Below are 27,259 nucleotides of genomic sequence, written 5' to 3'. Positions count from 1 at the left end.
TCAACGAGGAGTAACCTCTACGTGGTTTCTTGACCTTAAAGAAATAACAGCCAAATCCTTACCTCAAATCACACCCTGCCGTGCGATTTAGTTAATGTAACTTTCTTCAGATAAGCGCTAGCATGGTTGTGTGGTTAAGAAGTTTGTTTTCCAGCCACGTGGTTTCAGGTTCAGTCCCCTCTGCATGGCATACAGAGTAGGTGCCCTTTTGGGCACCGTTTTTTTCTTTTTTTTTTTTTACTATTGCACCCGGCTGACCAATGCCTTTTGAGTGAATTTGGTAGACGGAAACTGTATGGAATCTTCCGATATATCGTCATCTACATATGAATGTATGTATGTATGTATGTATGTATGTATGTATGTATGTATGTATGTATACGGTGCTCCAGGATGGCCGCAGTCCCGTAACTGAAACAAGTAAAAAAGTAAAGTGTATACAAATAGATGGGATGGTCGTAACTGGAACATCTATAATAATAGGTCTGCTGGATCAGGGCTGACTTGGGACGAAACAATAATAATGAAGTTAAATGGCGAATCGAGGACAACAATACAGTTTCTATTCCCGGTAGAAACCATCTCACTTCACCTTATATCTCATGCTTATGAACCAGATGACATGACTTAAACTTGTAGCAGACTCGTTTGAGCATTTGACAAACTGTCTTGCCATCCGAGTTCGAATGCGACCAAGGCTACCCCCTTTTTTTTTTTTTTTTTCTTGCCTATCATTCTTTTCCGGAGTCGATAAAATAAAATTAGGACCAGATCAGAGCTATGGATAGACGGAACTGTGAGAACGTCGGACGAAACTTCGTGATGTTTGATCCGTCTTCATCTCCTACTTTGACCCCACCCCTCACATACACACACACACACCTTGTTCTTGAGTTGACTTTAGCAAGAGATCACTCTGAATTAAGCATTAATATTTTTAGTTATAAATATTACCTTTATGAAACAATCAACTAATGATCACAGCATAAAAATTGTGATTTGATCTTTATATCGGGACTGACTTTTTCCTGTGATATGAAATTTAATGTAATGTAATGTGAGATGGGTAGGTTGGTAGGTAGGTATACTTTCTTTTTCTCTTTTTAATTTAGAGTTAATTTTGACCGGCCGCTATCTTGGCACAAGGTTATGAAGGAAAGCATCTTGCTTTATTCATCATCCTTTAAATCTTAAAAAGGTCGTCCCATTTATTGTGATCATTTATAATGTACGGATTAAGGATTTGCCTTTTCTCCCCAAGAATCCAACTTCAACCATAAGTGTTGCACACATTTTGTTGCTCTAATGAGAGTAGGTATGAAACAGGAAGTATATTTTGGGTACTGGATTTGCAAACTTCCTATCTGGAACCCCTTTTATTATAGATGTATCAGCTAGACCAGGGCTAATCTGGGATTAGATAACGTCTGGCCGTGAAATACTTAGGTGCTTCTGTCTTCACGCAGTCTATTCCTTGCTTGATTAACTGAAGCCTTGTGGGTCCAGGGCCCATAAAAGAAGTTTCAAGGGTTGAATATGGCTACTTCCAGGTCCAGTTGGGGTGAAAGAGAAAAATCCTATCAAAATTCAATGGGGCTACGATTTTTTTTTTTTTTTTGAAGGAGTCATCAGATATATAAGGGCTTTTTTGATTTTGGGTCCCAAACCGATGAACTGGTTGACCCCCAACCCCTTTATAAGACCTGTATGTTACAGTATCGGCTAGAATACCACGCGATGTTTTTTTCTGTTATACTATCTGCGTTTTGAGTTCAATTCCCACCGAGGTCAATCTTGATTTTCATCCTTCCGGGTCCGATATACGACTAATCCAGGAATGTGGACTGACGCAATTATCAAAGGATCTTGCGATAAATCTTGTAATGGAGTTAATGACACCAAAAAAAATCATAATTTGTTTATAAATGATTAATTATAAACATTTTTTTCTTAATTTCTCCCTATCCTCTTTTTGTTTTAGCTTTTTTTTTTTCTCGAAATGTTTCATTCCTTGAAAACTAATTAGACACAGTTAATTTAGTGTTAACGTGAGCATTAGGAAGATATCTAGAAGTAATTAATAATTGGTTACAGACAGGAAGAGTTACAGATTCATCAGAAGCTGAAATGGGTGACATAAAAAAAGCAAAATGCTTTGTAAATACAGACTATATGAACTACGAAATTAGTTAATGAAAAATTATTATTTTCTCAACAATTCAGAATGCCAACCTAACCTTGTTCATCCTACTGCCAATTATGTATTGAACCTACCGTCCATTAACGATTGGTACTTACCCAAATGGTTAAAGTGGCTTGCCTCTACAATGTTCTGTCTTTCGATCGCGATCGGTTCAAGATGTGCCGCTTGGTTCGAGTCAGAATTTGGCTAATAACGAACTTTAGATTCTTGGATGTTAATTTTGAAGGTGAACTTTGTGGTCACACTGTCACAAGAATTCACTGAACCCTTGTATTTCCTCTGCAAATGGTAGGAGAGTGATAAGTGTGAAAGCGAGGAATTATTGAGAATTTTCTCTACACCCTGTAGAGGCGAAGATCATAACAACCGTATCGTTTAACAGACAGAAATAGAAAATCAGAATAGAAGTTCTATCTGAAACTCAATGTGAAAAGTTTAATGGTCAGAAGAGTCATATATATATAGCAATGTGTCTTCGATAAACCCAGGAAAACCTGTGGGACAGAACACTGCATTTGAATGACGTCTTTGTTGACTTCAAGAAGATATTCGATACAGTAAACTAGTTTAACCCCTTAAGTCCCAGATACTTAAATTTCTGAATACTACTTTTAAATTGTTACAAATGATTGAAAACAGGTTAAAATGAAAAAAATAATTATTAAAACTTCTTTACTTCAAGTAGAAATGGAAATACTCGGTGTCCTATAAATAGGACACTGAGACAATGTGATATAACTTATTTAACGTTCTCATTTAGTGTCCTATTTATAGGACAGTGGGACTTAATGGGTTAATAGTCTGTGGAAGGTATTCTGGAGGTTTGGATGCTTAGAAACATGTATTTGTAAGATAGACTCCTTTACACACCAATACTGCACAAATGGAATTCAGTTCTGCAAGGCTGATGTTATGATAGAAGCCAGGCATAAATGCATAGTAACACAAACTTCTTCAGATAATAGTCATAACCCAAACCATATAGTGGCAATTTAGTCGTTACAGTATCGGCTAGAATACCACGCGATGTTTTTTTCTGTTATACTATCTGCGTTTTGAGTTCAATTCCCACCGAGGTCAATCTTGATTTTCATCCTTCCGGGTCCGATATACGACTAATCCAGGAATGTGGACTGACGCAATTATCAAAGGATCTTGCGATAAATCTTGTAATACAGGCTGCGGCCAAAAAACACGGATTCACCCTTCTTGATATATGTTTCGGCAGCAAACGCACGATAGGCATGCATGTAATTAAAAGAAATGGTGAAGTATTAGTAGCGTGAAGATACCATTACTATATGTCTAACCTTACTAGTGCTAAAGTAGTGATCGCGTGACATATGAGATGTTTTTTCTACTGCACCTTGTAATTCTTTCGGCCCTAAGTTTCGATAGCAACGTCTGCGACGACACCAGTGCCTTTGGATAATATTTGGTATCAGGAAAAATGAAAGAGGACTTGTTCTTCATAGGAAACTGCCTGTCTCCTCTCCTCCAAAGGGGAAAAAAATTCTTGCCTAGTCCTGCACATGACATATACAGATGTATGGTCGACCTTGACCGAGGGAGACCCTAAAATACATTGTTCAAATACTGTCCATACAGACATAGGAAGAGGAAAGATTATCCTTTTTTCGTTAACATTTTAGTTGCTATTAGGTCACATATTTCTTTTGATTATGTAATGTAACGGAAGATGGGTGTGGACGTGTATGTGTGTGCGTATATATATATATATATATATATATATATACATATATATATATATATACAGATATGTATGTATGTATATATATGTATATATATATATGTATATATATATATGTATATATATATATGTACATATATATATGTCTATATATGTACATATATATATATATATATATATATATATATATATATATATATATATATACATATATGTATATATACGTATTTATATACATATATATATATATATATATATATATATACACATATACATATATATATATGTATATATATATATATATATATATATATATATATATATATATATATACATACATACATACATACATACATACATACATACATACATACATACATATAATATGGGTGGCTTGTTAGCAATTTAACAACCTAAAGGAAAATTTATAGACGTCACTAAAGTGACAGAGGGTACAAAGTGGTACCAACGTTGCTAGAAATATATATCTGTATATATATATATATATATATATATATATATATATATATATATATATATATATATATATATATATATATATATATACATATATCCAGATTTGCTTTCGTTTTCATTTCTTTTACAAGCGTTTAAAACAACCCAACGAGGGAGCTTCTATGCTAGAAACAACAGCCAAATCACCCTCAAATAATACCTTGCGTTCTTCACAAAGGTTAGGTGGAACTGGATGATACAGTCTTAGAGATACTAGACATATACACAAAGTACCGGGTGGCAACTGTTGGAATGCGTTTAAATAATAGATCTGCTGGATCAGGGCCAACTTGAGACTAAACAACAGCCACATCTACGACATCAGATAGTCTTTAATGGGGTCAACTCGGTTGCAAGGCATTCAGGTCAGGTGTCAGGTTTCAGGATATCTTCCTCCTTTTGTGTCTCTGTCCTTCAAGTCTCGGCGGCTTTGGGAAAGGTCAGGGATCCTTCCTTTCCTCCTAACTAGAAGAGTGTTTTTCAAAAGGCCAAATTTCTCTTAGTTTCTTTCCCAACATCTAAATGAAAGAACAACAAACGACCCATCGAGCGATGCTCGGTCTGCCTGTAATAACACCGAAATTACCTTCAGATTACAAGAAAAGGCATACGGTCCAATAACAAAACCTCTAAAGCTTGGCCGTAGATATAACAGCTAAATCATTCTCACATAACGCTCTATTGTTTAAAAAATATTTTTAAATGCATGCAAGAACATACGAGCTAATGAGAGATCCTCTACGTGGTCGCTGGTCGCTAGACATAGTAGCTAAATTATCCTAAAAAAAAAACTTTCTTTTAAGTAAAAGAAAAATTAATATGGAAGAACATGCGAGCCAATGAGAATCCTTCTAAGAGATTACTTGCCCTGCTAAGTAACTAAGTCGACCCTACACCTAAATCACACTTTTATTTAAAACGAAAAAAAAATCAAAGGAAAGATGGAAGCATATACGAGTCAATGAGACTTCTTTTAAGGTGTCGCTTGCTATGCTAGACATATCAGCTAAATCCTCTTCAAACAGTACTCTGTTATCTAAAGAGTTAATAAGAGACCCAAAGGACCACTTGCCCTGCAAGATTTAACAGCTAAATCATTTTCAAATAACATTCTGCACACGTAATACTCAGATTTTTGAGGGTTTTCTTTTTCTTTTTCTTTTTTTTTTTTTGCAGTACATACTAGAGATCAAATTTAAAAATTACTAATTACTTGGAACGTTACACAAAACTGCTGTTTAAAGTTTAAATTTGAGAAAAAAATATAGAAAATAAATGTTTTATTCATTTTTTTTTTTATAGCATCTGTTGTTATTTAACCTCAGGTAGATCCTAGCTGGTGGAGGCGCGTGGCTTAGTGGTTAGTGTGTCAGCATCATGATCGTAAGACTGTGGTTTCGATTCCTGGACCGGGTGACGCGTTGTGTTCTTGAGCAAAACACTTCATTTCACGTTGCTCCAGTCTACCCAGCTGGCAAAAATGAGTAACGCTGCGATGTAGTGGCGTCCCGTCCAGCTGGGGAACACATACGCCATTGAAACCAGGAAACCGGGCCCACGAGCCTGGCTAGGCTTTAAAAGGGCGCATTTATTTATTTTTATAGATCCTAGCTGAGCAGACCCCTGAGAAGAAGAGACTGTCGCGATGGGAGCACATTGGATCATATCATTCACAGTTGATCTGTTGTTAAGTAACAACAATAGTGACAGCATCAACATCAACATCATCATCATTATCGAAAACATCGACAAAGATAACGGAAACCGTAAAAAAAAAACACAACAGAGTCAAAAACAACAATAACAACAACAACAACAAAAATCATAACCATAATTATAACGGTCCAGATGGACTATATATAATCTGAACCTTTTCCCCCTTATTTATTATTTTTTTTTTTACGGAATCCCACGTTTTTGGCTATGGAGATTCCGATTCTGAAAAAAAAATTTTCAAAAATCTCAATTTCAAAATTTCGATTCCCCCCCCCCCCGGTTTTTATATAGATCCACAGGGTAAACCTAACCCTAACTCAAACCCTAACCCTAACCCTAAACCTGACCGTAACCCTAACCCTAACCCTAAACCTAACCCTAAACCTAACCCTAACACTAGTTTTGTGAGATTTGGCTGTTATTTCTAGCATGTAAATAGCCTGCTTGGGGGGGGGGATTGAAATTTTTCAAGCAATTTTTTTTCAGAATCGGAATCTCCATAGCCTAAAACGTGGGATTCCGTAAAAAAAAATAATAAATATGGGGTGGGGGAAAGGTTCAGATTACATATAGTCCGTCTCTACCATTATTAACTACAAGAACCACTAAAATAACTACAGCCATAACAGCAACAATCACAACAGCCATAACAATAACAAACTCAACAAAAATATCTCCAATAACAACCACAATAACAACAATCACATCAGCAGCAATAACTAACACAATAACAACATCCACAACAACACCCGCAATAACAATTACAATAACATTACCAACAACAACCACAGCAACAACAACTACAACAACCAGAACCAGAACAACCAAACAACGACGACCGTTGATGAAGTGAAATTGCCAGTGTCCCTCGTCCCGTTGCCTAGCAGCGTGCAACGCCGTCGATGGTGCAGTTGCATCATGTATGGTGCAATCAGCTTATTGATCAGCCTTTATGACTCTCATACATGCATAACTACCACTGCGACTGCGGCGGCTGTTGCATCAGCATTCATATATCGATGAATAATATGTAAATATACGCGGTTTCTCGGCAGTTGCTAAGTTGGTGTTTGCCGTATGCATGTGTGCACATGAGCGCTTGTTGCACAGACTGCTGCAACTATTATTTGCATACACTCTATTGGCGTTTTTTTTTTTTTTTGTAATTTCACTAGATATTTTATTTACTTTTCCCACCCAGCCACTCAACCACCCCTGTTACGTGCATGCTTGTGCACCGACATCCTATTTGCCGGTCTGCCACTGTTCCACCGCTTCTGCGTCTGCGCTCAACTCATGTTACGTACATTCTTGCGTACCTACATCCTATCTGCCGTTCCGCTGCTTCTGCTCTCAACCCATGTTACGTTTATTCTTATTTATTTTATTGCCCACAAGGGGCTACACACAGAGAGGGGACAAACAAGGACAGACAAACGGATTAAGTCGATTACATCGACCCCAGTGCGTAACTGGTACTTATTTAATCGACCCCGAAAGGATGAAAGGCAAAGTCAACCTCGGTGGAATTTGAAGTCAGAACATAAAGATAGACGAAATACCGCTAAGCATTTCGCCCAGCGTGCAAACATTTCTTATTTCTTTATTACCCACAAGGGGCTACACACAGAGGGGACAAACAAGGACAGACAAACGGATTAAGTCGATTATATCGACCCCAGTGCGTAACTGGTACTTATTTAATCGACTCCGAAAGGATGAAAGGCAAAGTCGACCTCGGCGGAATTTGAACTCAGAACGAAAAGACGGACGAAATTCCGCTAAGCATTTCGCCCGACGTGCTAACGAATCTGCCAGCTCGCCGCCTCGAATTACAATAATTACTATTCAACTGCCTCCGCTCAGCACACCTCAAACCTACCACTATTCCACTCATGTCACATCTCAATGTCCTCTCCCTTTCCAATCCGCCACTCCTTGTAGTTTGAGTGGAAAAGGTGCTGAAGGTTGCACTAACGGTGAAAATGGTGATGATGATGATGATGATGATGATGATGATGACGATGACGATTGTGGTAGTTGTGGTGGTGTTGGAGGTGGTGGTGGAGGTGGTGGTGGTGAGAGATGTGGTGCTCTCGTTAGTTTCCATAATATTTGAGCTATTGACACGGCTGCCGTCGCTGGTTTGGTGGTTTGGTGGTTTTGGCAGAAGGGGGTTATACTGGCAGTTGTGGTGGCGGCGGTTGTGGTAGCGGCGGTTGTGGTGGCGGCGGTTCTGGTGGCGGAGGTTGTGGTTGTGACGGTGGTGGTGGCGGCGGCGGTGGTTGCATGACGCTAATGACTGTTAATACATGTAATGTTTACTGTAGAATTAGTAGATAGGGTCGGTGGGTGATAGACCGACAGAGAAGTGGGGAGTGGGCTTATTGGCTAGTTGGCTGGCTGGTTGGATGGTTGGAAAAACATCAAGCGAACATAAGAACTGTAGAAGAGTTCGAATTTCCTGTATTGAGTACATCATGTATACATAGATACATATAAGCGCGCGCATACACACACATACACACACACATACATACATACATACATACACTTATTCTTTTATTCTTTTACTTGTTTCATTCACTTGATTGCAGCCATGCTGGAGCACCGCCTGTAGTCGAGCAAATCGATCCCAGGACTTATTCTTTGTAAGCCTAGTACTTATTCTATCGGTTCCTTTTGCCGAACCACTAGGTTACAAGGACATAAACACACCACCATTGGTTGTCAAGCGATGGCGGGGTGACAAACAAAGATACACACACATAAATATATATATATATATATATATATATATATATATATATATATATATATATATATATATATATATATACACGATAAGCTTCTTTCAGTTTCCGTCTACCAAATCCATTCCCAAGGCCTTGGTCAGCCTGAGGCTATAATAGAAGACAGTTGCCCAAGGTGCCACGCAGTGGGACTGAACCCGGAACCATGTGGTTGGGAAGCAAACTACGTACTACACAGCTACGCTTGCGCCTATAAATATATATATATATATATATATATATATATATATATATATATATATATATATATATATATATATATATATATATATATATATATATATATATATATATATATATATATATATATATATATATATATATATATATATATATATATATATATATATATATATATATATATATATATATATATATATATATATATATATGGTAAATATATATATATGGTAATTCCAAAATAATACCCGCTTCTCGCAGCGAAACGTGAGACCTTGCTCTTCCTTGTTTCTGGACTTCTTCACTTTGTAGTTGAGAGTCTTAGCAATGGTGTGCAAGTTGTTTAAATTTCAGCGCGGGCATTGCTACCAGCCATTGTTTTTAACATCTAGGATAAAGTAATTTGCCAGTGTTGGTCGTACATACATAAATACAGACATACTAACATGCAAGCATGCATGCATGCATACATACATACATATATGTATATATGCATATATACATACATACGTACATACATACAGCCACCATGTATGTACTGTATGTCATTATTTAGATTCATTTCAAGATTTCTTGCCAACAGAGAAAAAGCTAGTTTCTAACCTAGATCCAAAGCACCTTCATTGGAATTTCAACAACATGAACTAGGTATTTTTGTATGTATGCATGTACGCATGTATGTATGTATGTATGTATGTATGTATGTATGTATGTATGTATGTATGCATGCATTGCAGAAACAAAGAAAGGAAATATGCCTCACAGTAAGAGAATCAAGAGAAAAAGTTCACAACACACTGACATACATTAACATACTAAGAATACCCCACATATCACTGCTACAAGTTTCATGCTTCTGATCGTCAGACGATGATGTCTATATCCACGTCTGTCCCTCTTCATTTAAACGTATGAGTTAACGTATATAGCTAGCTAGCTAGCTAGCTTGATAGATAGATAGATAGATAGATAGATAGATAGATAGATAGATAGATTGATAGATAGATAGATAGATAGATAGATAGATAGATAGATAGATAGATAGATAGATAGATAGATAGATTGGTAGATGTTTATACACAGGCAGATATATTTACTAAAGCATATTTATGTATATTTATATATACATGTCTGTATGTGTGTATGTTTGCCGTTCAGGTGGTGGTGGTGGTGGCGGTGGTTTGTGTGTATGTGTGTATGTGTGTTTTAGTGTTTGAGTGTGTGTGTGTGTGTGTGTGTGTGTGTGTGTGTGTGTGTGTGTGTGTGTGTGTGTGTGTGTGTGTGTAATAACACTCAGAATGCGTCCAACAATAGACTGATGACACATTTTAAATTGAGATAAGACGAAATCAGTAAATTTCTTCCTTCAAGCCTTTAAATTTATATTCCGCACATGCGGATGTGAGTGTGTTTGCGCATGTGTGAGTCCGCGTGTGTGTATGTGTTTATACACATATATACATGTATATATATATATATATATATATATATATATACATATACATGTATATATGTGTATAAACACATATACATACATAAATACATACATACATACATACATGGATATATGTATATATATATATATATATATATATATATATATATATATATATATATATATATATATATATACATATACATGGATATATGTATACAGATATATATGAATGTATGTTCACACATTCACACACAAGAAAGAAAGATAAACGGGACAATGTTAATCCATTCCACTCAGACGAATACTGAGAATTTAGAATTCGAAGAAAACGGAAAACGGAAGCAAACTCTAAAGAAGATACAAGAAAAAATGTGGTGAAAGAAGAGGGGAACATATTGAATATGTCTGAACCATTTTTTTTTCATCTCTGAAGATAGAAAGAAAGAATAACAAAAAAAAAAAAACGAAAAAAGGAATAATAAGTTGAAAATGTCCGGAAACAAATTTTATTTGTGTTTCCGATTTGTATACAGCGGAAATTCTAAGTCGTAACAGAACTGGTTAGTTCCATCATCAACTGATTACAGATGGATGGAAGTAATTAAGTGTAGCAGTCCCACGGTAACGATGCTATCGTTGTATTGTGAAACACATACACGCACGCATGCATAAATGCAAGCGCGCACGAACTCACACACACACATAATTATTGTTATATCCTTAAAATGCTGGATTGATATAACGCCCACTTCGGCATACAGTATACTTAGTAAAACCAGTAGAGACACGACTGTCTCTGACCACCTTCTACATACTCTCCTATTTGTAGTGACTACTCATATCACTCGTCACGTGGGAGGGGTGTACCATTATTACTAATTCCCTACAACATCTACCGTTTTAAGTTTTTCTTGGGAAGTGTCATTTTATGTAGCAATAATTTTTTATTAACATTCCGTTTTTGAAGATTTTTTTTCGTATAGCTTAATATTTTTTGCGCTTGGCATCTATTTTCAGGATTTCTATTTTTTCCTTTTTCCTCTCACTTGTACGCCTGGGTTCCATCACCTGCAATGCTGTTGGTACTTGGAACATATCGTACAGCCATTCCATCTTCTCCGCAAACCTTTTGGGTTCGCTTTCCACGAATCTCTTGTTTCAGTTGATTCCTGTGTCTCTTTTGTATGCCTCTTCAACTTTTTACCCAATACATCATTTTATCTATGTATTTGGTAATTACGCCATTTTCCCAACTCTGCTTTCCATTTTGTATTCCCTCATATACACTTTTTCACCAACTTTAAAGAATTTTGCTACGTCCTCTCTTGCACTTTTTCTTTTCTTGCCAGGTAGCAATTTATCAAGGACTGATTTTACTTTCCTTGCAAACATCAGCTCCGCGTGTGGGGTCTAGGTTGTCTTAAAGCGGATTCTTCCGGGGTCCTAGGATAGTGTATGTGTGGTCTGTTGTGATTCTGATGTTTGATGTGTCGTTGCGATGTGATTTGAAATGTATGTAAGTGCAGGAGCTAATGGTTATTTCACTTGAGCGTTTGAAAACAACATACTGCGCAGATGCTAGGGATTATTTCCCTTGGATTTAAAAAAAAAATTAGTTATATGAGATAGATATGGAGATCCCTTCCAGGGGCCGTATTATTGAGTTTTTCAACAATCTAAGAATGTCACGAGGTTTGCAGAAATGAGTTCTACTCAAGTGTCAAGTTTCATCAAAATCAATAAAACGATGTAGCAGGAGTTAGCTAACAACGCCACAAACAAACACACACCGATTTTCCACATATGTAGTAGATACATTGCACAGAACAGAAGCGATAGAATCATCGGAATGATCCTGAGAAAACCATTTAAAAAAAGAAGACAACCGGTCCAAAAAGTAAAAAACTGTTTAATTTTCCTAGCTGTTCCTGCATGACTAAAACAAAGTAAAGAATTAAATATATATCTTGCTACAAGGACTGGCATCAAAGATTAATGGTCCACGTCAGAATGGTCCTTATAGAATGATTTAGTATTTTTGAGGGTTTCCAATGAAACTAGTTTTTGTTAGCAATTCGATGATGAAAGTTGACTATGTATGTCTATGTATGCGTGTGTGCTGTGCGTGTGTGTGTATGTGCGTGTGTGTGTGTATTTTGTGTGTGTATATATACACACACACATATATATACACACATACATATATATGCATATATATATATATACATATATATATATATGTATATATATATATATATATATATATATATATGCATATACACACGCGCACAGAGTGCATTATATGCACGCACGCACACATACACATTTGTGTCACTGTATATGTAAACGTGTATGTATACATATGTGTGTGTGCACGTATGTAATATGTGTATATATATATGTATGTATAAGTATATGTATGAGTATGTGCGTGTGTTTATAAGGCAGGTGATTAATTGGTAGCCACAGCTCCTTAATAATTCTAATGGATTACTCTGATTGTGAATGTATGTGCATGTGTATGTGTGTGATTCTGTGTGTGTGTGTGTGTGTGTGTAAAAGAGTATGAGTTTGTGTACTTGTATGTACAATACACATACAAACTCATACCCTCTCTCTCTCTATATATATATACTCATCCTGTTGATTTATATATTATGTATCTGAGACATTGTGTATTCATATGTGTGTGCGTGTGTATGTACGTATGTATGTGTGTGTGTCTCTATACCTCTGTGTACGTGTGTTGTGTGTGTGTGTGAGAGAGAGAGAGAGAGAGAGAGAGAGAGTGTGTGTGTACATGGGCGTAAGGTGGGTAATTGATGGCTACTCCTCCTTAATTCGGATATTGTGTGTATGTAGGTGTGTTTTTCTGAGAGGAAGAAAGAGGGAGAGAGCGTCTGTGTAGTTTGTGTGTGTGTGTGTGTGTGTGTGTGTGTGTGTGTGTGCGTGCGCGGGGGTGGGGGCGGTAAACGAACCACCAATGAACTGCCAAGAACAACCAAACATGAATGATGATATTTACACATCCAGGGTTCTCAATGTTAATTGCATTGTTTATATTCCCTTTATGTGAGATGGAGAAGGTATGTAGAAGCAACGGCGTTTACCGGGTAGTATACGGAAGACATACGGGCGCCATATGGGTACTGTACTTGTCAGGAAACTGCGTGTGTGTTTGTGTTTTTTTGTTTTTTTTTTCCTTTTGTTACTCGTTTGCATCATATATATATACAGGCTGCGACAGAAAAATCTCCAATATTTTAATGGTCGTTGGTGTAACGCTAGTAAAGTTAACGACGTGGTAATTGTGTCTTCATACCGGTAACGTTCTGTTCTTTGTTGTTGTTGTTGTTTTTTGTTTTGTTTTTGTGTGTGTGTGGAGTGGATTCAGTTAGGCACAGGTGTTGCAGTGTGGTAAGACGCTTGCTTCTCAGCCACATGGTTCCAGGTTCAATCCCATAGCACGACATCTTGGGGGAGTGTCTTCCAATATAGCAGCGGGCCAACCAAAGCCTGGTGACGAATTTGGAAGAGGGAAAGTGTGTGTGTGTGTGTGTGTGTGTGTGTGTGCGTGCAGGATTGAGATGGATGGCGTGTTCGAGTTAAAAATGTCCGAGCAAGCTCGACAAGATGACAGTGATGATCTCTATTATCTTTTATTTTTTTACTTATTTCAGTCAGTTGATTTCGGCAGTGCTGGGGCATGATGATGATGATGATGATATACGATAGATAGATAGATAGATAGATAGACAGACAGACAGACAGACAGACAGACAGACAGACAGACAGACAGATAGACAGATTGATCTTCTGCTGTCCTTTATGGGTCGACGAATTTGAGCCTGTCCACTCTTTGATGTTACAATTCCAGCTTTTCTTTGGCCTGCATTGCTTTCGTCTACTTTCCATTCGCCAGAGCTTCTTGCGACATGGCCATACCATTTCAGTTTCCATGTCTTTAGAATTGTCACCAGATCCTTGTGTGATATAATAGCTTGGGTTTTCCTCATTATCACTTCGTTATTCGTCACGTGTTCTTTATACGAGATACTTAGGAGCCGTCTGTAGTATCTTAACTCTATTGCACTTACCTTTTTTCCATTTCTGCTGTTAATGTCCGAAAACAAACAAAAGCAAAAACGATATTAATATACACACAAGAAACAGACTCATGTTAAAATATCGGTCTGTATAAGAATTATAATGTAATGTTTTCTCTGGGAGAAAAGTTTTCAACGAGACTTGTATGTTAAAAACACAGGACTTTGCTTAGAACTTCTGCGGTTCACTAGAGATCATGTTTCAACTTCAGTTGGTCTCCTCAGTGACGAATCCCTCGAAAATTCTGAGCTTAGCAGAAAATGCTTGCTTGTTTCGATATAGAAATCAGTTGGGGTCAATTTGTTCAACTAAGAACCCTTCAAGGCGGTACCCGAGCTTGGCTGCAGTCAAATGACTGAAGCAAGTAGAAAAAAAAATTATGTGGAACATTTACTGATTTGTGCGAAAGTTGGTCAAGCTAGAATTAAATTTAATATATACATCTGAAACAGCGTTAGAGTGAAATACCTGTGTTTATACACTTCTATAATTTGTATACAAATATGAAACGTCACTAATTGTAATATTTTATCACAGCGAAAATTTCTCAAAGAGACTTGTGCCTTAAAAATACGGTGATTAACTCAAAACGCCTGTGGATCTCCAGACATGGTGTTTCAACTTAATTCTGTCACCTCAGTGACAAATACCTTGGGCGTTCTGAGCTAAGCTGAAAATATTTGTTTGTTATGATACAGAAATCGAGAAATAAAGCATTTACTAATTTGTATGGAAGTTAACCAGCTTAGAATTAAATTAGTAGAGACACGTGAAACCGTCATAGAGAGAAATACCGATGTATATAATATTTATAATGTATATACAAACGTCGAACAGCTCTATTTGTAATACTTTTTTGAACGGAGAAACTCAAAGCAGATAAAGTTACATATAAATATTAAATTAAAAAACCTTTGGCTTTTAACCCAATATTTACATGTTGTTATTTATAGCTTTATCTGCTTCGAGCTTTACTGTTCGAAAAGGAATTATTTCACGTTCTCCCAAAGTTTCTAAATTTTTCTGACGTCAGCTAGATGAAATGTTTTGTATTAGAGTAAATTTATCGAAGACGTTTATGTGTTAAAACACAGAGCTTTGCTCAGGTCTCCGATCGTTCGCCAAGATATTGTGTAAACGGTTCTTATAAGGTGTTGTTCCTGCTGAAGTATTTTATCGTTGTGTTATTTTTTTATATTTTCTCTTTTGACAGGAAACGCAACCAGGCAATGTTTCGAAGACAACAGTGTCCCAGATGTCAGAGCTACTTGGGGAAGACCTGACTTATCAAACTGTGTCCACAAGAAGTTTCTGGACATTAAGAAAAAGGTGACCATCTTAGCTTTCTTTACAAATTGAATTCATATATTTGACATTGTCAGTAATTAAACAGTAACGAAGACGAAGGTGACGGCGGCGGCTGCGGTGGAGACGACGATAACGAAAACGACGACGACGACGACGATGACGACGACAACGATGATGACGATTGTGACAGCGGCGGCAAGGGCAGTGATGATGATGGAGGCGTTGATGGTGATACGATGTTCATGTTCGATTTGATGACCATGATGATTGTAGAGATTACGATGATGGGGGGAGAGTAGGGATGATAATCACAACAAGAGTAGTGTTAGTGGTGTTAACGATGATCATGATAACAATGATGATAATGATGATGACGACGACAATAACGATATAGCCACGTGACTTCATGACGACAGGACGGAACCAATGGGAAGGGTGGGCTGAATTAACTGCTATAGAGAAACCATCAGGCAATTTTGAACATCAACTGCGTCAATATAGCAGCAGCACCAGTAACAGTAGCAGCAGCAGCAGCAGTAGCAGTAGTAGTAGTAGTAGTAGTAGTAGTAGTAGTAGTAGTAGTAGTAAATGTGGTTGTGGTATTGGTGGTAGCGATGGTGGTGATGGATGAAGAAACAAAAGGGTGCAGAAGGTAACATCCCACAAGGGAGGATTGCCGCGTCCATTCTTAGAAACTTGTTTATCGACGCCATACAAAGGGCATCTGCTTTTAAAACGTATTAAAATCGTGTTTTCATTAGACGCACGCATCCCACAACCACCACCATCACACACACACACACACCACCCACACACGCACAATACTATCACCACCACCCACACATAAAACTCATCCGATCCCTTTAATCTAAATACGTAATTTCTGTCAAGTTACTAAACGAACCAAAACCTTTAACACCCAACCACCGTCACCATCCAATTCCGTATTACTCCAAGATTTTTTTTTGGTTCAGTTAATATGTGTGGCACCAGATGCACATTGCAGCTGCACATTTGTATTATTGTTGCTACTGTTGTTCGTTTTGTTTTTGTTTTGTAGGGTTCTTTTTCAAACTCTATTTGATTTTCTGAAACAATTGAAAAAGACTTCATTGGGCAAAGCATTTTTTTGAGTGCGGACATGGTTGTATAGCTAAGAAGCTCGCTTTGCAAATATGTGGTTGCTGGTTCAGTCCCGGACCATTACCAATGCTTTGGGTATGAAGAATTCCGTTGACGAAATCTTTGTGGAAGTCCGTCATATATATATATATACATACATATATATATATATATATATATATATATATATATATATATATATATATATATATATATATATATATATATAATTATGTGTATTTCTGCTATCTTAATGAATAAAAATTCTTCTGATAGAATAAATAGGTTAATAGAAACCAATGTAGCAAAGAACACAAAATAACTGTGGTTTAGTTCCTGTTTTTAAGGCAGGAACTCCTTGAAATTTTGGGTATTTGAGTATATTTAAGAATTTAAGGAATGGAGTAAACGCATGTTATAATTGCATACTTATATATATATATATATATTAGGTTGTCCGGAAAGTTCTGAGCGTTATTTTAATATGCAAAACTGGATATAAATAATTGATCTCTCAATAAATTTTATTCAATGAAATAATTTCCATAATTATTAATGACCTTTGCCCATCTATCAGGCAATTTAAATATTTTATCGACATAAAATTTGTCTGGTTTTTGAAGAAAAAAAAAGGTATCTAGATGCATTTTGACTCCATCTAAACCATTAAATGTTTGTCCATGCAATGAATTCTATAGAGACAAAAACAGGTGATAGTCGGATGACTACCATGACCATAAACTTCACGAATGTTTTTGTAAGTCTTTGCAGCATTTTCTCCGCTTTTTTTTTAAATAGAAAAGCCTCACAACACGAATATGGAATTTTTGGTTATTCATTTCAAATGCAAATAACTGGTAACCGAAATTAAAAATAGATCTGTTCTTAGTCAGGAACAAAGAAGAGACGCACTACCACTTCAAGTAACACCAATGTTTTAACTGTGCTCAAGATTTAGCTTTAAAACGCTCAGAACTTTCCGGACAAACTATTTACTTGTTTCAGCCATTTTACTACAGCCTTGAAGGATTGTTAGTCGATCAAATCGACCCCAGGACTTACTTTAAGTCTAGTACTTATTCTATCTGTCTTTTTTGTCGAACCGCTAGTTTACGGGGGCGTAAACACGCCAACATTGTTTGTCGAGCGGTGGTGAAGGGGACAAACACGGACACAAAGACAAACATATATACGTGAATGTATATATATATATATATATATATATATATGGAGAATTCACAAAAAACAACAGACGAAGACAGGTGGTGCAGAAAACAAAAAGATGTATTAGTATAACGCTCGCGAATGAAAAAAAGTCTTTAACGTTTCGAGCCGACGCTCTTCCACAAAAAGGAACACAGAAAGAAACAAGGGGAAAATCAAGGAGAGAAAAAAATGTGGGTAGTGGATATATATATATATATATATATATATATATATATATATATATAAACAAAGCTATTTTAAAACACACGGGTAGAAATATAGGAAAAGCAAAAGTTGACTAGTTAAAATATTTGTTATTATTTTAACTGAGGATAGTTAAAATATTCTTTTATTATTACATTTAAAGATTTAACCGGTTTCACAGTTTACACGCCTATGTCGCAGCTGTCTAACTTCTGACTACTATTTGAAGCTTGCTCAACAAATCCTATTCAAAACATATACTAATTTGAGCCATGAACTCATAAAAATAGGGCAAGCTTCAAACGCTAGTCAGTGGCAAGACGGCTGCGATATAAGACACGTCTTTTTATTTCAATTTTTTGGAAATCAATGTAAACTGTGAAACCAGTTAAATCTTTAAATATAATAATAAAAACATATTTTAACTATTCTCAGTGCATTTTCAACTTCTATTTTTCCTCTCTCTCTCTCTCTCTATATATATATATATATATATATATATATATATATATATATATGACAGGCTTCTTACAGTTTCCGTCTACCAACTCCACTCACAAGGCTTTGGTTGGCCCGAGGCTATAGTAGAAAACACTTGGTCAAGGTGCCACGCGGTGGAACCGAACCTGGAACCAAGTGGTTGGGAAGCAAGCTTCTTATCACACAGCCACGCCTGCTACACACACACACACACACACACACACACACACACACACACACACACAAATACATAGTATTTTTATTCTTATTCTTATTATCATTGTTATTACGGCGTCGAGCAGGTAGAACCTTTAGCACTGGGGACAAAACGCTTGGTGGCACGTCGTCCGTCTTTAAGTTCTGAGTTCAAATCCCGCCGAGGTCGACCTTGCCTTTCATCCTTTCGGGTGTCGATGAAAGAAGTACCAGTTGAGTACTTGGGAAGATGTAATCGTCTAGTCTCCTCCTGCAAAACTGTTGACTTTGAGCTAAAATTTGAAATTATTATTATTTCCTCTTTTCTATTCTTTTCTAGGCTGAACAGCTATTATTGTCAGAGAGGGTCACTTCTCAAAACATCAACGATGTTTCAAACACCATTTTTGACATTGTCGAGAATAAATCGGACCAAAAGCTACAACTTTATCCTGGCGATCTCGGTGTTGCTGTTGATACTTTCGGTATAATGGCTGATGTGGTCGGGGAGGCTTCCGATGACGACGTGGATATGCAGCCAACTATAGAGGTAAGAAGATAACCGCATTTTATTAAAGTGTCTGTGTGTATCTGTATACGTATGTGCATGTGCGTGTGTATGTGTATGCTTATTTTTGTGTGCGTATATGTATGGGCGTTGGGTGAGTGTATTGTGCTGGGTGATTGTATCCACACGATACATTTGGAAATCGCTTATTTATTATTTACAAAAAGCAACGCATCTTACAAACCGAATTCGGGCCACGAACCATTTACATCACACTCATTATATTCTCTCTGTCTCTTTTCCATTCTCCCTCTCTCTCCATTTTATCACTCCCTTTTCCTCTAACTACCTCTATCTCTCGACCTCTCTTTCTTCCTCGCTCTTTTACTCCTCTTCTCTCTTTTTCTCCCTCTCTCTCTCGTCCCCTCCCTCTATCTCTCTCTCTCTCTCTCTCTTTCTCTCTCTCTCTCTCTCTCTCTCTCTCTCTTTCTCTCTCTCTCTCTCTCTTTCCCTCCCTCTCTTTCCCTCCCTCTCTCTCTCTCTTTCCCTCCCTCTCTCTCTCCCTTTCCCTCCCGCTCTTCTCTTTCTCCTTCTCTCTTTCTCTTTCGGTCTTTTCCTCTTTATCGCTTTCTTATCTACTCTGTTTCTTTTTCTCTCTGCCTTCCACCACATCTTTCTCTTTTCTCATCTCTCTCTTGCTCTCTCGCTCTCTCTATCAATTCTGCCAAATATACTATAGAATTATATGAGGTATATATGAGGGGATGCTGTAAAGTTTCTGGCTTTGGATAAAAGATAATACAGAAAAAAAACAGATAATTATGATTTTATTCAACATATTCCCCTCTCAGATTCACGCACTTATTGCAACGGTCCTTCAGTTTTACTAAGCCTTGTAAAAGAACTTGGAAAGGTGAGCCTCCAACCGAGCTTTTTGCAATAATCCCTAAAGCCAGGAACTTTTCATGACCCCCTCGCATGTGTGTGTGTGTGTATGTATATATATATATATATATATATATATATATATATAGAGTGTAGTATATTGCCACTTAAGTGTGGCTGACCCCTAGGGGTGGATGTTACTGTTGCTTTTAGCCCCAGGAGGACATCTCCTCCAGCTGGCTTATCGACACACGACTGTGTCCTGTTTGCCAAGGGAGTTATCCCTCTCACCTCGGCCAGCAGCACGAACGTATCCGGATTTCAGGGTTATTTCCCTTCGTCGGCGTTCGACAGCTGATGACCTTGGTGAGAGAGAAAAACCTGGCAGACCTTATATCTTCTTTTCCAGTGGCATTCTTCACTGATATTGAAAAGGTGAAAACAAGCAATGTTAATTCTCTAAATGAAGTATTAACAGTAACTGCACGATAGAGTGTAGTATATTGCCACTTAAGTGTGGCTGACCCCTAGGGGTGGATGTTACTGTTGCTTTTAGCCCCAGGAGGACATCTCCTCCAGCTGGCTTATCGACACACGACTGTGTCCTGTTTGCCAAGGGAGTTATCCCTCTCACCTCGGCCAGCAGCACGAACGTATCCGGATTTCAGGGTTATTTCCCTTCGTCGGCGTTCGACAGCTGATGACCTTGGTGAGAGAGAAAAACCTGGCAGACCTTATATCTTCTTTTCCAGTGGCATTCTTCACTGATATTGAAAAGGTGAAAACAAGCAATGTTAATTCTCTAAATGAAGTATTAACAGTAACTGCACGATAGAGTGTAGTATATTGCCACTTAAGTGTGGCTGACCCCTAGGGGTGGATGTTACTGTTGCTTTTAGCCCCAGGAGGACATCTCCTCCAGCTGGCTTATCGACACACGACTGTGTCCTGTTTGCCAAGGGAGTTATCCCTCTCACCTCGGCCAGCAGCACGAACGTATCCGGATTTCAGGGTTATTTCCCTTCGTCGGCGTTCGACAGCTGATGACCTTGGTGAGAGAGAAAAACCTGGCAGACCTTATATCTTCTTTTCCAGTGGCATTCTTCACTGATATTGAAAAGGTGAAAACAAGCAATGTTAATTCTCTAAATGAAGTATTAACAGTAACATCCACCCCTAGGGGTCAGCCACACTTAAGTGGCAATATACTACACTCTATCGTGCAGTTACTGTTAATACTTCATTTAGAGAATTAACATTGCTTGTTTTCACCTTTTCAATATCAGTGAAGAATGCCACTGGAAAAGAAGATATAAGGTCTGCCAGGTTTTTCTCTCTCACCAAGGTCATCAGCTGTCGAACGCCGACGAAGGGAAATAACCCTGAAATCCGGATACGTTCGTGCTGCTGGCCGAGGTGAGAGGGATAACTCCCTTGGCAAACAGGACACAGTCGTGTGTCGATAAGCCAGCTGGAGGAGATGTCCTCCTGGGGCTAAAAGCAACAGTAACATCCACCCCTAGGGGTCAGCCACACTTAAGTGGCAATATACTACACTCTATCGTGCAGTTACTGTTAATACTTCATTTAGAGAATTAACATTGCTTATATATATATATATATATATATATATATATATATATATATATTAGCTCTCCTGTGTGATCCTTCTGTGCGGCATTCGCCATGATAGATCGCTGACCACTACATTTATATTTTTTTTTCTCCTTGTTTCTCTCCTTATTTCTTTCTGTGTTCCTTTCAGTTGAAGAGCGTAGGCTCGAAACGTCAAAGACTTTCTCTATTCCCGAGAGTTAAACTAATACATCCATTTGTTGTTTACACCACCTGTCTTCGTCTGTTTTTTGGGGGGTTTTTTTCGTAAATTCTCCCATATATATATATATATAAAGAGATATCTGGCACGCTAGAAGGAATAGCCAACATCCAAATCACCATTATGGATGAATTATTAGGGATAAATTTCGAATTTCTCTTCTTTATGCCTCCACTTCCTTGCTTTCTCTTGATGCCTCCCATATCCAGCATTCGGTTCTTATTGTTGTAGACAGCGCTCACAGAGGCCCCGACAGTCTCAGCAATACGTCTAATTGCAGCCCTGGCACGAAGCAAATCTGCAATGCGTTGTCTCTTGGCTTCTTGAGTGGACATGCTAGATCGTATGACTGGAATTTCTGCTTTAATTAACTTTATGTAACTCCACCCTGAAATAGAAAACAATATGTTAGTACTTACACTCAGGAATATATGAAAAATAAGGCTTCCAAGATATTCCAAGTTTTGCTTCCCTACCCTGTATATGTGTGTGTGTGTGTGTGTGTGTGTGTGTGTGTGTGTGTGTGTGTGTATGTGTGTGTGTGTGTGTGTATAATATACATTATATAGATATGTATATGTTCGTGTGCGTAAGTATTATGTGCATATGTACAGGAATGTATATATACACACACATATATATATATATGTATATATATATATATATATATATATATATATATATATATATATATATATATATATAATATAATATAATATAATATAATATAATGAGTGTGTTTCTGTTATCATTTAAGGCATAAATCGATCAATAAGCATGTTTATCTCACCATGTATATGGTTTCTATTACGTTTTGAAGCTGGAGTATCATGTCTGCCAATATAAACAAATTTAACAGGCATACACGTGGCGTTGGTGTATATGTGTTTGTCTGTGTGCGTGTGCGTCTGTTTGTATACACACACACACATACACACGTAATTTTTAAATCATTTGGTGGTTTCAGTCATTGGTTTGTGGTCATGCTGGGGCACGACCTTCTAGGAGATCATATTTATAAAAGTATTTACTTTAAAACTTAGCAGTTTGTTGGTCGTGACCGGTTTCAATTTCATGAAGGATTTACATCTCAAAGAAAACAGACATTCGTGTGTGTGTGTTTGTGTGCGTGTGTGTGTATTTGTGTGCGTGCGTGTGTGTGTGTGTGTGCGCATATATATATATTCATATACAGACATTAAATATACATCCATATATACATGCATTTATACATACGTAAGTAAACTACATACATTAATATACATATATACCTAAAATCACTCGCCAGTAAATCAAAATTCTATAAATACTGTCTATAATTTTGTATTGACTCGAATGAAAAAAATGCGTCGCTCAAGGACTTCAGTTTGAACAATTTTCATGATGTTTCATATTTAGATGGTTTTATTAAATTCATTCAGTTGGGAAACATAAATAAATCTTGGATGGCTTTGATTTACTGTCAGGTGACTTTTGGCCGACCCTGTATGTATGTATGTATGTATATACATATATATGTATATACATATAGGCGCAGGAGTGGCTGTGTGGTAAGTAGCTTGCTTACCAACCACATGGTTCCGGGTTCATTCCCACTGCGTGGCACCTTGGGCAAGTGTCTTCTACTATAGCCTCGGGCCGACCAAAGCCTTGTGAGTGGATTTGGTAGACGGAAACTGAAAGAAGCCCGTCGTATATGCGTATATATGTATACATATGTGTGTGTGTGTATGTTTGTGTCTGTGTTTGTCCCCCAACATCACTTGACAACCGATGGTGGTGTGTTTACGTCCCCGTAACTTAGCGGTTCGGCATAAGAAATCGATAGAATAAGTACTAGGCTTCCAAAGAATAAGTCCTGGGGTCGATTTGCTCGACTAAAAAGGTGGTGCTCCAGCATGGCCGCAGTCAAATGACTTGAAACAAGTAAAAGAGTAAAAGAGTAATACATATAATATATATATTATCTTTATCTTATGATATTTACTTTCTATTATATTATACTTATTTACTGTGCTTTTAATTATTAATCTTTCTATATGTGACAGTGGATTTTCATCGATGAGTTCATGAACCTTGGTTCTTTTCCCTAAAACTATATATATATATGTATATATATATATATATATATATATATATATATATATATATATATATATATATATATATATATATATATATATATATATACATACATTCATATATATATATATAATTTATACATACATACTCAAACCTACAGACATGCATACATATATGAACATATATAGATACATAGATAGATATATACTTGCATACATCCATATATCATTGATATATACATACATATAAATGTACATACACACACATGCATATACCCACCCACACACATACATATATATATACACACACACATACATACAACCTACTGACAGACATACGTACATTCATCTATTCATCCATACACATATAATACATACAACTATACTAACATACATACGTACATCTATCCATCCATACATACATTCATCCATTCATCCAGCCAGCCATACATACATACATACATACATACATACATGCAAACATTCAGACGATAAACGTAAACGAGACTAAATTTCTGCTCTTGTTACAAGCTAGTTATAAAGCGTCTCTTACGTAATTATACGGATGAAGGACCAATGAGAGGAGGAGGAGGTAGGGTGAAACAAGTGATACGTAAAACACAATTTTAACCAATCAGCGTGCGAAATGTTATCAATATCGCTTTACTAAAAATACATCTTCCGATAGACTGTCTCTTGTAAAATTGTCTGTTATGTTCTTGTTGTTGTTGCTGTTGCGACATTGTTATTGTTGTTGTTGTATTTTTGGCGGTAAATTTGGCAGAGGCGGTAAAGTGTCGGAGGAAATGCGTTATATTATTCAAACAGGGTCATAAGCGTACTGAGTTCAAATTCCGTCAGAATGAACTTTGTTTATGATCCTTCTGGATTATAAACTATTCTGATCTCCGGGATCAATAGCATGAAGAAAAAGTGATCTTTCTGATTTGGCGGGCACCATTTTTTATTTATGTTTTATTTAGTGTGTTTTCTACCGAAACACTTTAAAACTTTGTATACTTGTATATTTTGTCTTATAGAACAGAGAAAAATTTTTATATTCGAAGTTATTTCATGTTAAAAGTTGTCATATTTCGGTAATTTCAACCAATCATTGACGTCTATTGGGGTGAAAGCAATTACTGCTATGGATTGTCAACAAAACCTTGTGCGGTATAATGGGATCTTTTCCCTTGAATGAAATTAGTGCCGTTGTTTGTCAACAACTATCGGCGGTATTGTTATTTATGACATCGTTCGTGCGTTTGTACTGGTTTTAGCTTTAGGGCTTTAGGGTTAGGGTTCCGGTTTTAGAGTTAGGGTTAGGGTTTTAGGGTTAGGGTTAGGGTTATGAGTATTTTTGCCAAATTTGGTGAAAATCTGTTCAATACACCGCCACAAATTTTTCAGCAAATTTGGCAAAAAATACTCATAATACGAAAATTTTTACACGAAATAACTTTAAAAAGATAAAACGGTAATTTTGCTTGTTTGTATGTATGTATGTATGTATGTATGTATGTATGTATGTATGAGCGTGTGTATATGAATATGTATGTATACACGTACGTACATATTCATACATATACGTGCGTGTAAGTATATAGATATATATATGCGTGAGTGTATCTATGTGTTTCAGTGCAAGATATACACGTGGTAAGAAATGCGATAAACCAGTGCGTCGATGAAAAATACTTTGTGGTATTTATTCCGCACAACTAGCATAGACACTTCCTCGTCGCTGTCGGTATCGAGGAATGCAGTGAACCAGTGACTGGTTGGCTCGTTGGAAACTGCAGAACCAACGACGCTCATCTTCAAAACGTACATGTCAAAGAGACAACCAAAACTAACGACGCTAATATTCACTATATACACGATGCAAATATATAAATCATTCCGTATATTATTAGATTCATAGTGTATTAAAAGAGACCCTGCAATTCAAGCCGGATAATTATAAACTAGCTTCTTGTGTGTTTACGTTAGCAAGTCAAGTAGAAACTTTCTGTCTACGCAATAATTATGCATCGACATAACCGACTTGCGCTTTATAATTTACATTGCTTGTTAGTCGTGTAGGTATACTGACAACAGTTAATTAATGCTGCTTGTTAGCGAAGATACCCTCACCCACATACCCTTATTAAATGTCAGAAACACATGAGTTCCGCACTAAACTGTCCAAAGATATTTCTTCTTCCCTTCAGCTGCGTTATGCCAATGCTTTGTGTTCAAATCATACACGTTTTCTCTCATGCGTTTTCATTGCACCTGGGAATGTTAGCACACCAGGCAGAACGTTTAGCGGCATTTCGTCCGTCTTTACGTTCTGAGGTTAAGTGCCTCTGAGGTCGACTTTGCCTTTCATCCTTTCGGGATCGATAAATTAAGTACCATTCGAGTACTGGGATCGATGTAATTGACTTGCTTCCCGAAATTGCTGGCCTTGTGCCAAAATTTGAAACCAATATTACTTTAAAATAAAGGCCGCGAACTGACAGAATCGTTAGCACGCCGGATAAAAATGCTTAGAGGCATTTCTTCTGGTTCTTTACGTTTTGGTTTCAAATGCCGCTGAGGTCGACTTTATCTTTCATTCTTTCAGGATCAATGAAATAAAATTACCCTTTACCCTGACTGGCTTTGTGCCATCATTTGAAACCATCCTCATCATCCTCATTATCATTATTATTATTATCATTATTATTATTATTATTATTATTATTATTATTATTATTATTAT

General features: G+C 37.0%; 1 protein-coding gene across 5 annotated transcripts in view; it reads left to right on the top strand.

Moving 5' to 3' along the window:
* The window catches only part of LOC106870463 (uncharacterized), a 361,104-nt gene that overhangs the window by 257,670 nt on the left and 76,175 nt on the right, over positions 1–27,259 (top strand). For all 5 annotated transcript variants that reach the window (XM_089354987.1, XM_089354985.1, XM_089354986.1 and 2 more), the window contains exons 9-10: positions 15,898–16,013; positions 19,540–19,749. In XM_089354987.1, coding sequence (XP_089211113.1) covers positions 15,898–16,013; positions 19,540–19,749 — 326 coding nt within the window. The remainder of the gene's footprint in view (positions 1–15,897; positions 16,014–19,539; positions 19,750–27,259) is intronic.

This window comes from Octopus bimaculoides, chromosome 7 (genome assembly GCF_046866305.1).
Source record: "Octopus bimaculoides isolate indiv1 chromosome 7, ASM4686630v1, whole genome shotgun sequence".
NCBI lineage: Eukaryota > Metazoa > Mollusca > Cephalopoda > Octopoda > Octopodidae > Octopus > Octopus bimaculoides.
The sequence above is the reverse complement of the archived record's forward strand: the minus strand, read 5'-3'. Positions and strand labels throughout refer to the sequence as shown.